The sequence below is a fragment of the Phalacrocorax aristotelis genome, chromosome 7 (genome assembly GCF_949628215.1).
Source record: "Phalacrocorax aristotelis chromosome 7, bGulAri2.1, whole genome shotgun sequence".
Lineage (NCBI taxonomy): Eukaryota > Metazoa > Chordata > Aves > Suliformes > Phalacrocoracidae > Phalacrocorax > Phalacrocorax aristotelis.
Window position 1 is genome coordinate 23,533,507 of NC_134282.1, and position 13,356 is coordinate 23,546,862.

Genomic DNA, 13,356 nt, shown 5'->3' on the forward strand with positions numbered 1-13,356 from the left:
TTTGCAGGTAACAGCAGAGCGAAGCCAAGGTGATTTCTGCCCCGTTAATTCTTGCTGGCAGAAGTTTCTAAAGCACACTGTTGATTTTAACCAGAGAAAACATATGCCACAGGCAGACTGAAGCATTACTTAGGTAAGCTTCCTTAGCCCATGCCAGACTTCAGAGGTATCAGGTTCCCAGTCATAAAAGAAGGGGTGAGTCTGACTAGGGGGATGGTGAGTGTTTGGGGATACAGAACCTCTCGGGCAACAGCCACTAACTACCCTTTCCTCTGCAGTAGGCACAACAACATGCCCAACTGTCCCATATTCCTGACACTTGGCTCCTTCTGTTTACTTGGAAGAAGGAATCTCTCTCCGCATCAGAAAGGCTGCAAAATTCAATTTTGTGAAATCCTTCAAGGATCCTGGGATGGCTGTAACTACAGTCACACTACATCTTGGGGCGCGGGGTGGGGGTGGGGAATTTAAAAAAAAAAAAAAAAAAATCAATGAGCTGCTATTGTGGTACTGCTCATCTACAGACTCTAAAGGGAAACACTGCACTGGATACACTCAATTTACAATGTAAATTTTTCTGTTCAACACCATGGACTACAAAACTCCTAGTGCTCAAAAAAAACCTATAAGCAGTTGTCAGATTATTCGGAGTATGTAGCAAAGCATGTCTTTTATATTGATCCTGCATAAGCCTCAACACAAATAGCAGGACATTTCAGCAAAAATATCTCAGTAAAAACAAGATTGAAACAAATAGTCAAAATGAATGTCAAAGTGTGGAGTAGCAAGAGCTTGCTCTTCTGAAGTTTTCAGTTTTCATTACTGAAGTACAGTGATAAGAAATACGTAAGACAGAAATGTCAGATGTAGTCACATAAACCAAGAACCACAAGCTGTAAGTCTGGGAATGTAGGGTGGTCAACTACAGGAACAAATACTGCAGTTAGCAATGGAGAAAAGTCCTTGACTGCAAAGTTAATCATCAACTTTCTGTCTGCTTCCTTCATTTTAATAGATATCAAATGCTGGTATTTACTCATGCTTATCACTGGAGGTGGTTATGGGTATTGAGAAAAAAAAGAAACAGTAAAACACATCCAAGTGTTCAGACTGTGAAATATATTTGCCCAAACTTTGGTTAAAAGTTGATCAAAGAATGCTAAAGCTTATTGTTCTATATACACATTTGCCAGCTTTGAACTTGGCTGGTGAAAGAAAACACAAACAAGGTCACAGTCTAGCAATGTTGTCCATCAAGTTCTTCGCAAACAATTGCGGCGTCCCACGAAGCCCACACATACATTCATTATAAGTACAAGAATTATCACAAAGCACTCCAGAGTACCTTCTCATTTAGTGCAAGGTAATTATTTCAACATTAATATTGTTACATATTATTTGCATCACAAAAGCACCTAAATTAAGGCCATGTGAAACTATGACAATTTCTTTAAGTAAGTATAAAAGCCAACTATTCCAGCATTCATAACAGGCTTCTGGTTCAACATCCCAGCGTGGAAACTCCAGTCACTTAGCACCTTACATAGCACGCCTATGCTTCTGTTGTTGCTTAAATCAATGTACTAAATGGATTGCAAATTACATTAAAAAATTTATGACCATTTTGAACAGTTCTCCCTCCTCCTCCAATTAAAGATGAAAGCATTTAAAATCTACCACACAGCTCTTCTCCTTAAAGTATATTCATCCATAACCTAGGGCTGGCAAGATGAAGAAAAGCTTGCAGAAAGTACAAAGTTATGACACATTTTCCTTTGAAGCAATTCAAAGTTTCTGATATAGCACTTCATCCATTTTAATAACAGCTTTAGGAAATCGAAGAAAAAGTAAGTAAAAAACAAAAAACCCTGTGAAAGTTTTAAAATTAAACTTTTTCATAACCTACAAAACATTACTCTGATACAGCTATGTTGTTTTATTCCAAGAACCACTTCTTCCCCCCTTTTCAACAACCCAAATGAACAAAAATAAGGATTATTTATTAAGAAAAAAACAAAACCAAAAAACCTGACACACATGAGATTACTGAGGAAACACCAACACGAAAAAAATACATCCTCCACACTTTTATCCTTTGATTCCCTCTGTACTTAACATATTGCCACTACTTTCTTATCATCTAAGGAAAATAGCTTTCTCTTGTCCTTAAAATGACCATGTAATAATTATGTTCAATTAAAGCTCCCTAACACACAATAGTAGTTTTTCTCACACATTTTTAGTAGTGCTAAGATAATGTAGTAGATCTGATTTTCTCCTGTATTTTAATAGGGAAACAATCTAGTAAGACAGCAAATTAGAAGACATGTTCAGGGGAAGCACTGAGAACAAACATCCATCCTGAGCTTTACCTTCACAAAAAGCTAACGCAGCTCGGGCTCTTCAGCTGAAGTCGCCCCACATAGAGGCATGGGTTGCACAGCAGCTGACTTGCTTCTTGCTCCCCAGCCCAGCCTCCCCTGCGTACTCACAGCCTAGCTGAACAGGAGCATCTGCCAGCACAAGCATTAAGCATGAAATGCTCCGCTCCAGGTCACTACAAGGTGCCGCAGTGCCCAGAGAGGATGCCTTGCCTCCCACCCACAAATGGAGCCAGTGAGCCCCTGGGGTGCTGCAAGGTAGCCAGCACTCACCCTCCACTCAGCATCCTGGGGCTGCTCCTCCCCACTCCCCCAAGTCTTCTCCTACATCCCCCACATTAGGAAGAAAAGTGTACAAGGTACACAAGGACTCACCCAGGTTCAAACAATGCTGAGAGCAGCTACTCCATTGTGAGGGCATGGAGACTCCCTAAGCTGCCCAGTGCCCCAGCCAGCACACCTGGCATCATTAGGACACAACAGTCCAACCCTGAAGGAGGAGGAGCCCTTGTCTGTTGGAAATACCCAGCTGATGCTGTCTTATTGACACCTGGTACTGCTGAGTCCAAAATCTTCTCCAGAACAAACAGGTTTTCTGGCACATTTATTTCACCAAAAACATGTATGAATACTGTAATACTTAAGAGCAGCCAGTCCCAGAAGACAGGCGAAATGAAATATTAAGAAAGCCTTACTTTACAGTCACTTTAATTAGCATAAGTGCTCTGTTTGCTTCATTCGCTACCCTGATACTTGACAGCAAAGCTACAGCTTTGCTACAGCTACCAGTGATGGTTCTTCAGACAACAAAGGAAAACCTCATTGTCATTTCCAAGTGGGCAAGGAGTTAATTATTGTTTATTTCCAAAATTAATAGGAACTAAGAATTCAGCATGCACATTTTGCAATATCCGTTATGTTTGATAGCATGAAATGGGAGGCTACAACTATCCTACAAGAAGTGCAACCACTCTAGGCTGTGCACAAGGTAAGCAATGCAGTATGTGCCCCAAATTCTTCAGCTCTGCCAGCAGCATGCTGACACTGAAGGCCAGTCCCCACAACCAGCCTGCAGGGAGCACTCTGGGATGCACCAGCTTCTGAAAAGACCACAGGTGCTGAGATGGGAATATAAGTTAGACTCTTCTACTGACTTCTGTTTCTGCTCAGACGAACCAAGGGTCCCATTAGCTTGGAAATTTAATCAGAACTGAGGACGCACATCAAGCCCTCTGGAAACAAAGCTGTGAATTTCAACCTATTTTGCTACATGGATAGTTTGTGAATGTTGAGATTCTCCAACTCTTAAGTCAGAGTTTATAGATTGTTACAAATACTTAACAGCTACCTGGAGGGACTAAATAAATTTCGTACTCATCAAATATCCATGTGTCGCATATCTTTGGTTTACTCTGAAAAGAGCCAGATATACTTTACTGCTTCCAGAAGGGATATACACTGGATTTTTAAATTTATTTTTATTTTAAGAACTGCAATAAGCAAATGCTAATGATTTTATTCAGGCTTCTTGGAAAAGAAGCCCCAATATTCTAAATATTCTTCATGTTTTTAATACTTTTAACTTCTTACCACTCAGCGAAATTTGTTGGGTGAGAGGGAAAACAAAGTGATCACAGCTGGAATGCATTTTACATTGTCACAGCAACACTTTGCTAAATGCAACTGAAACAGGTGAGCAGTTGGGCGCTGCTAAGGGAGGTTGGATGGCTGGCCTACCACGGTAGTGTTATTGCTATATAAGTGATCATAAGGGTAATTCTTTTTTCATTTATTCTTCTAGGGTGCTTGCCCTTTTGCACAGAGACTAGTGCTATTTTGTTACTGGTGCTTTTGGCACAGAACACATTCTGCAGTGCTTCCACAACAAATTCCTCACAGTGTTCACCAGCTTGAATTTTTCAGTACAGTTATAATCATCTCCACAGACAGACTGAAGATATCCTCAAATATGTATGTAAGCTTATCTGTAGGAAATAAAGGTGTGTTTGCAGGAATGAATCTTATGTGGTTAAAACAATACTTAAAGGTTTGTTCACACACACACCCACCCTCCTTATTGTGGTAGTCTGAATGAAGCCAAGAGAAAATCAGGAAAGATGATACTCTCTCAAAATTCTTTTCCCCATTACTAAAAAATACTCACTCTTGCTATACACATCTGTTGGTTTTATAAAGAGAAAAATTTCATATAATGTCTACCTCTCACCACAGCTCTCTTCAATTACATTTTAAAGAAAGGTGGGTAAATTCTTACCTTTGCGTTCATTGTGTACAATGGGTAAATGAATTTACCTTGAATACAAAGTGAAGAAAAGACGTCTAAAATAAATGTGATGTCTGTCAGATGGCAAGTAAAGCAGTATAGAAAGGCAGCTCTTTTCTGTGAATTGCCTATAGGGCAGACAGTTCTGGCACATAGGAAGGAACATACCTCGGTCTTAATTTCCTTTTGCCTACTGCTAACCCGATTTCACAGGAATGACTTATCCTACACTCATAAATGTTCTACTGAGGGAAAAACATGCCTTTTGGGTGTACGCTAAGATATCTGAAAACACCAGATTACCTCTTATTTACAGATATTCTTTCCTCACAATTCCCTATGCAAAGACTGGTTAGCTCTCCCCTTTTCTCTTTTGCATCAGCCTTAATTCAGACATGGAATAGCTGATAAGACTAAATAGCTGACGTGACTATATTAGCAATCTCTTTAAAATTCAGTGATCAGAGATGTTAGGTGTTCAGGGCTCTAGGCAAGATGAAAAGATTTCCTCCTAGAAATGTTTGGTGACTTAACTGTTCATATCCACACCAAAAAAAAGCAAAAAGTAACAAAAAGAAAAAAGACGAAAGCCAAAAAACTCCAAAGCCCCCAACCACCAGAGTTAAAGGTCAGTGAGACTGATTCTTAAAAGGAACACAAAAAACTGCAGGCACGCCAGCAACTAACTCCCTGGCACACACTTTCAAATACAAAGGCATTCAAGCAGAACTTGAATGTTGGAGTTTAACCTTACCAACTAACATTAAAAGCTGGACAACTCTCTGTTAACAATCATTATTTCTGTGTGTTTTAGAAGATAGAGAATGCTCCAATTCTTAGTGGGAATAAATAATTGCTCCTAATTTTTCTGCATTTCTCTAGCCTCTTGGCAGCATTACAGCAGCTTAGTATCATGAGACACCATGATCTCCTTCACGTAGAAGGCATTGAGCTTTGATTCTCTATAGCACATTTGCATTTGGGGGATAAGCCAGAGTGTGGCTATGGTGGTGTTTATGACCTGAGAGAAACCTCCAATCTAGGAAATCACCAACATGATTTGACAGAAATTAATCAATCTTGAGCTTTTAACACAGTACTTTTGCAACTAGATCTCTCTCTCTCAGTCCAACACTGAATCAGGTTTGTATCCCTACCTTGGTCTAATGAATATGAGCTTATAAACACTCCCAATTGAAGTGTAAAAACTAATAGGAAAAAATAATGATTTTACCTTAACCCTTGCTCCAAACCATTCAGTAAGGAATAAGGCTGTGCTAAACACATGCCCCAAAACTTTGCCTTTCTAGCTTCTATCTGACTAAATTAATATAGCAGGAACTGTGGCAGCTACATAGAATAGATCAGACCACACAAATACATTTCATTCATTTAGGATTTTTCACAACCCTTTGCTTAAGGGCTATCTCTCTTCTCCTATGTTTTGTAGAGGAAAGAAAACACAGGTATCGTGGGGTACTATGTGAAACAGGATTCTGACGTATCTAGCTAAAGATTCCTACCTTTCCCTCCACTTACAACTCAAAATAAACATTGTCATTATTTTAATTCAGTTTAAGCAACTAAACTCATACATTTTAACTGCAAATGGGATGGAAGAAAAAACAGGCTTCCAATTTGCTTCAAAAAGAGATAGTAGAGCTGCTACAAGGTCACTTCAAAAGGTCCAGCTAAACTTTCATAGCATTAGCTAAATTTAGATTCACTTTTACAACTCAATATAGGAACTTTCAGTTTCATGCCTTTCCAACACAGTGTTGATAGAAAATCATTACAAAGACAAAGGCTGAAATTTTGAAAGCTATACAGGAACCTGGCCTGAATTTTTTAAAAGTTGCTATTCCTCAGGATCAAAATTCCTTCTGAAAATCAATGAGAATTGTAATGCATTTAGACACCTCTGGCTATCTTACTACCCATTCAAATTCAAATGAGTGAAATTCATTTAAACCCATAAGATTTTGTGATTTTCAGCCTAAGATATGACTGAGATGGCCTTTAGTTTTTCTGACATGAAGTTTCTCAATTTTGCTGTAATCAGTTTACAAGTCGTGCCAAGAAATATAACCTAAAATGGCATAAACACTAAAAAACTTCAGTACTCCTATTTATACTGAGTAGGGTATTTGACCTTTTCTATTTTAAATTAACTGCAATACATGTTTCATATTACTATTTCTATTAAAAAGTTTCAGGAAATGAGAGCATATATCTGTTTCGAGATCTTTTTTAATGACACTACGCATTTCAGTTCTGCCTGTTGGTGCACAATTCATTCAAACAAGTCTACTACAAGATACAAATAATAACCAATACAATAACAAAGATAAAGTGATACCTTAAATATAGGCAGTTAAACCATAATTTGACCGCCTATTTTGGCAGTAAACTGGTCTCCTCCCAGGCCTTTACCTCGATAAAAGCAAATATAAAACCGCTATAGATTTCTCTGTAGAGAAAGCATAGAATGAGGGGGTAAAGATGCTTTGAAATTAGTCTCTTTAGGAGTTTTAAGAGAATGCTACAGGAAGGAGGAGATGTGAAAGCTGTGACTGCATAAAAACAAAATGCAATTTAGATTCAGGTAAGTCCTAATTCATGGTCTACTTAAAGACATTCTAGCAGCCTAAAAACTTCTCAGAATATTAATACCTCTTAAACGACCTCATTGCTGGAGTTTCTACGACTTTCCTTGTTATTCTTCTTTGTTTTCAGCTAACATCAGTGTGCCCAGGTGGCCAAGAAGGCCAACAGCCTCCTGGATTGTATCAGGAATAGTGTGGCCAGAAGGAGCAGGGAAGTGATTGTGCCCCTGTACTCGGCACTGGTGAGACCGCACCTTGAATACTGTGTTCTGGGCCCCTCACTCAGTTTTGGGCCCCTCTCTAAAAGACAGACATTCAGTTGGTGGAGCATGTCCAGAGAAGGGCAATGAAGCCTGCGAAGGCTCTCGAGAGCAAGTCTTCCGAGAAGAGGGTTGTTTAGCCTGGAGAAAAGGAGGCTGAGGGGAGACCTTATCACACTCTACAACTACCTGAAAGGAGGTTGTAGTGAGGTGGGTGTTGGTCTCTTCTCCCAAGTAACTAGCAATAGAACTAGAGGAAATGGCTTCAAGCTGGATCAGGGAGGTTTGGATTGGATATTAGGAAAAATTTCTTCACTGAAAGAGTGGTCAGGCATTGGAACAGGCTACAAAGAGAGATGGTGGAGTCACCATCCCTGGAGGTATTTAAAAGACATGTAGATGTGGCACTTCAGGGCATGGTTTAGGAGACATGATAGTGTTTGTCTGACAGTTGGACTTGATGATCCTAGAGGTCTTTTCCAACCTTAATGATTCTATGATTCTATCCTTCTGGAAATATGTCAGCCTGAAAAAGAGCAGGGTATTGTAATACTCAATGAGATCTATCCCAATAAAAAGAAAAAAATCCTTCACTTCATATCAAAGAAAAAAATGGAACATAGTGGCTTTCATGACTCTACTTAGAATGGTATCAGTGTTTTATCTTTTCCCTCTATAATTTTCACTTCACCGTTGTATGGCATCTTTCTATTTTCTGCTTGATTTTTCTTCCTATCTCAGTTTATTTTCTGTTTTATCTTTCTGTTGCATCTATAATTTACAATCTTTCATTTCAGAAGTATAATTTCTTTGCTTTTGTCTATTCTTTTCTGGCATGTATAGTATTAGAAATCATAAGAAAATGGGAAAGAATGTAATTACAACAGCAGGCAGATGATTTATCATGAAGATTATGAGCTGATAGGCTAAGTCAGAACCAGTAAGAAAATGTATGACACGATTTCTGTCTTAATGTTTTACTGAGCTCCAATTGTTACATTAAAAAAACTGTGACAGGTGATAATTGACAGTACTAGTATGGTGACAAACCTAACTGGAAAGAGATTACAGTATCCTTAAGGTTACAAAATATAAAAACGGATTCACACAGAAAATAACCTGGGCTCTTTGAGACCTCACAGTCAACATGAGAGAAATCACTGCAGGAAGCTTCACTGAAAAATAGAGGGTCCTACATCTGGCGTTACGGCAACTGGACAAGTGAAGACCTCCTGGCCCTCCAATGCATACTTGAGGGAAAGGAAGGGGTAAACTGGGATGAGGTAATGAACTAAACTATTTGTCCCTTGAATCCTAAAAGTTTTCATAACTGTAGGTAGTCTCTACTATCCTTGGAGAATGCATGTTCTCCATACTATAACCCACAATTTTTAGAAACAGTGACTTTTTTATATAGTCAATGCTTATGAATAAGCAGTTGATTCACACACAAACAACAGGAATAATTCCAAACTGGTGTATTGCCAGTCAGCAACAGGTTAGGACTGTTCAACCAAAAGGACTATGTAGCTTAAGTGTCCCAAAAAATCTGTCTGATTCTTTACGGTCTTTTAGGCTCAAATCTTCTTTATTGTTATTAATTTTTTAACTCTATCCTCTGTTTTTAGTGCTAAATAGGACAGGAAACACATATAGGTTAGATTTCAGTGTAAAGCCTCTTACTCTCACAAACCATACAGAGAACTGCTAGCAGCAGTCTTTTCCAGAAAGGTTTTCCTGAGAGGGGAGAACTCTTTTAATGCTGAACCAGCCAATACCTCCAAGACTCCTGCAATGGGCTTAAACGGGACATAGGTAACTTTTATCCCTTAATATCATATTGCAGGTGTTTAGCCTTCATCCCCTTATTTTCTGGTAATTCCTAATAAAGGTTTATCCATTTTTTAAACCTAGCTAAATGAACACTAAACACGTGAGCAGCTGGAGCATTTTTTTGGTAGCTTTACTTCATAAAGATAATTCTATCTCCACAAGATGAAGGAATAGGGCATCCAGGCAGAATTATTGCCATCTGTATGAAAGATGCCATATTCTGCTCCTTCAGTTCTCTGAAGCATAAGCTAATCGTACTACCAAAGAACTCAGATTGTGTAGAGGAACATCTTACAGGCTCAAAAGCACCAGGTTAATAAGTCTAACACCAGACTACTACCAGATTCAGAGCTTTATCCACAATAAGATTTTTCAGAGCCCTGGGAAAAGAACTGAGTAGGTGTTTATCTTCCTCCTTCCGCAGCACAGAACAATATTTTGCTAAGGTCACACAGAAATCTCTTACCTAAACAGCAAGCTGCAAATGCAGAAGCCATAAAAGCTGTTCGCACTCCAATCCCTTTTCATGGCACACAGGCAGGACAGCTTCCAGAGCATCCCACTGTTTAATACCATCATCCTCAACATAGGTATATGAGTGTAGCATAAATGATCTAACAAAACCTCTCACTAATTTTTTTCTTGAAGCCATGAAAACCGGACTGGTCACAAGCCATCAACCATAAGGGCCAGCCAGCAAAATCAGGCAAGCGAATGGAGCAGGGGCTATTGTTAGCTGTGTTCATGTTCAGCCTTCAGTTTGCAGAGCCAAGTACCTTAAGCCTCTTGTGGCATTATTGTCTTTAGGGGTGTGAGTGTGAAACAGTCCCTCCCTTTATTTATTGGACAGTTGGTTCACTCCAGCTTAGACCAAGATTGCATCCCAAGACCTTGAGCTCCTGGGCCTACTCAAAACAAAAAGAGAAGCATACCAGAGATGGAGATGTGGAGGATTATCTGTTGAGAGATACAAGGGCATTGCCAGAGTGTGCAAAGATGCAGTTAGAAAAGCAAAAGCCCAGCTTGAATTGAAACTGGCTGTAGACATCTAAAATAACAAGAAAGGATTCTTCAGGTATGTCAACCACAAGCAGAAAAAGAAGGAAACATAGGCCCACTGTTAAACAGAAAAGGAGAGTCATTCACCAATCATGCTGAAAAGGCAGAGGTTCTCAACACTTTCTTTACCTCTGTCTTTACCAGCACTGTTGAGTCCCAGGCTTTGGAAACAAAATTGCTGGTTGATCCAAACACTGACCCACCATCAATGAAGGAAGAGTTAGTATGTGAATTATTTCAGAGTTTGACCCCTACAAATCGATGGGCCCTGACACTGTCCACCCGAGGGTGTTGAGAGAGCTGGCTGATGTCATCGCGAGGCCACTCTCCATAATCTTTGAGAAGTCGTTGAAAATGTTATCCCTATCTACAAGAAGGGCTCAAGGGAGGATCAGCATAACTATAGGCATATCAGCCTTACTTCAATCCCTAGGAAAGACATGGAACGAATCCACCCCACTTGTGGTGGGGTCCACCACAAGTCAAATGAAGCACGTGATTGGGAACAGGCAACATGGCTTCACTAAAGGCAGATCACATTTGACAAACCTGGTGGCATTCTATGACAAAGTGACTTGCCTGGTTGACATGGGGCAGGAGGTGGACACTGTCTGCCTGGACTTCTCCAAGACTTTTGATACAGTCCCCCACAGTCTCCTCCTGGAGAAATTAATGCATTATGGCCTAGACAAGTGGTCTGTGCAGTGGGTGGGGAACTGGCTGACAGGCCGCACCCAAGGGCTGGTGGTAAATAGGTCCTTTTCCAAGTGCCAACCTGTCACAAGTGGGGTCCCCCAGGGATCAATATTGGGCCCAATGTTACTCAACATCTTCATAAGTGATCAGGATAATGGCATCAAGTGTAGCCTGATGAAGTTTGCTGATGACACCAAATTGAGTGGGGAAGTAGACACTCCAGAAGGGAGAGCTGCTCTGCAGGGAGATCTGGATAGGCTGGAAGAGTGGGCCAGCAAGAACCTTATGAAGATCAACAAGGACAAGTGTAAGGTCATGCACATGGGAAAACAATCCAGGAGTGCAGCACAGACTGGGATCCACCTGCCTGGAGAGCAGCTCTGTGGAAAGGGACCTAGGGATCCTGGTGGACAGGAAGCTCAACATGAGCCAACAGTGTGCTGCTGCGGCAAAGAAGGCCAACAGGGTGCTGGGTTGCATCAAAAAGGGCATCACCAGCAGAGATGGGGTGATGAGGGATGCGAAGTCGTCATCCCACTCTACTCAGCGCTTGTCAGGCCACACCTGGAGTACTGTGTACAGTTCTGGTCCCCACTATACAAAAAAGATGTGGACAGTCTGGAAGGGGTCCAGAGAAGGGCCACCAAGAAGATCAAAGGACTGGGAAGCCTGCCATATGAGGATAGGCTGGGAGAACTGGGTTTGTTCAGCCTTGAGAAGAGGAGGCTCAGAGGGGATCTCATCACCATGTACCAGTACTTAAGGGGTAGCTACACAGAAGATGGAGACTCCCTTTTTACAAGGAGTCACATGGAGAGGACAAGGGGGAATGGACACAAGTTGCTCTTGGGGAGATTCCGATTGGACACAAGAGGGAAATTTTTCACAGTGAGGCCAGTCAGCCATTGGAATGATCTCCCCAGGGAAGTGGTTGTCTCGGCCACATTGGACAGTTTCACGAGTCGTCTGGACAGGGTGCTGGGCCATCTTGTCTAGACTGTGCTCTTCCTAGAAAGGTTGGACTAGATGATCCCTGAGGTTCCTTCCAACCTGTGATTCTGTGATTCTATTAGAGGACTAATCTTCAGATTCAATCTCTATATTGTGGTATACATGGGCTCCCAGGATTATGAAATTGGTACATGTACGAACCCTATGCAGTATGTTTTTCAGAAAGATAGAACTGGTAGTTAATGGTGGTCTGTAAACAGACCAGATAGGGATAGTTATGTGATAACTGATCTAATTTTCAGCTGCCTTAAAAATAATTAACATAAAACTGAACATCATATAACCCACAAACATATGTGATGCAACTTATTTCTGGGGCTCTAAAATGTCTCTGCTCAATAAAGAAAGGCTGATACGCCTCATTTCTCGAAAGCATAGTTGTTCGTCCTTTTTGCTGCTTTACTTTCAAGTACTGTTATTTTGACATTCAGTGCTCACTACTCAGCTTAAAGTCATTAAATTTGGAATATGGCAGAACCCATCAATCTGATCACTTTTATTTTTCTTAATTTGTGAATTTAAAATGAATTAAATCCTTATTAATTTAATAATCTCATAAAAGGGAACTTAATTGGTTTTTTAAAAAATTAATTAAACTGCGCTGAACTCATCTGCCGCCACATCAGCAAGGCTTCAAGAGTTCATAAAAGCAGCTGACAGTCCTTGTAAACAATAGCCAATATTATAGCTAAGACGACCACAAATTAAGAAACACAAAATAATTTTAATGGTAAAAGTTAATATTTAAACTGAAACTATAATGCCAGCATTTTCTATACCAGTGGTCTCCCTCACTTAGTTTGTTTCTGTTCTTAGAGTCTGTCTAGCAAGTTAAGGAGGATCCTGACCTTCAAGAGGTGTGATATTAAAATGTGTGGCTTAGCAGAAATGAAGAAAGTAGTAAAAAAATGAGTTGCAAACCTTAAAAATAGATTACAGGGAATTAGCCAGCAGTAGTTTTTTAATATGGCATTCTAATGATTAAATGAATTATAGATATGCAGAATACCTAACAATCTCTGCCATTTATTCTTGAAAAGGTTTTGGTTTTTAAACTGTGTATTCATTGACTAAACAGCTTTGGTAAAAAGGGAACAGCTAAATCAAGCACTAGGGCTGGCTGCGTAGCAGCAAATAATTAATTGTGGTAACATTGTAAAATATGTCTATATGGAAATGTTTGTATTAATATATCTACTCTCTGCAGAAAGGTCATTAAAGGAAAC

General features: G+C 40.0%; 1 protein-coding gene across 5 annotated transcripts in view; it reads right to left on the minus strand.

The window, feature by feature from the left end:
- The window catches only part of CLSTN2 (calsyntenin 2), a 461,620-nt gene that overhangs the window by 212,940 nt on the left and 235,324 nt on the right, over nucleotides 1–13,356 (minus strand). Inside the window, exon 1 of one of the 5 annotated variants that reach the window (XM_075099253.1) lies at nucleotides 2,757–2,823. The exons of the other annotated variants lie outside the window; for them this stretch is intronic. Within the exon in view, the coding sequence (XP_074955354.1) occupies nucleotides 2,757–2,802 (46 nt within the window). The 5' untranslated portion in view covers nucleotides 2,803–2,823. Of the gene's footprint in view, nucleotides 1–2,756; nucleotides 2,824–13,356 lie in introns of those variants that run through there. 5 annotated transcript variants of the gene reach the window in all.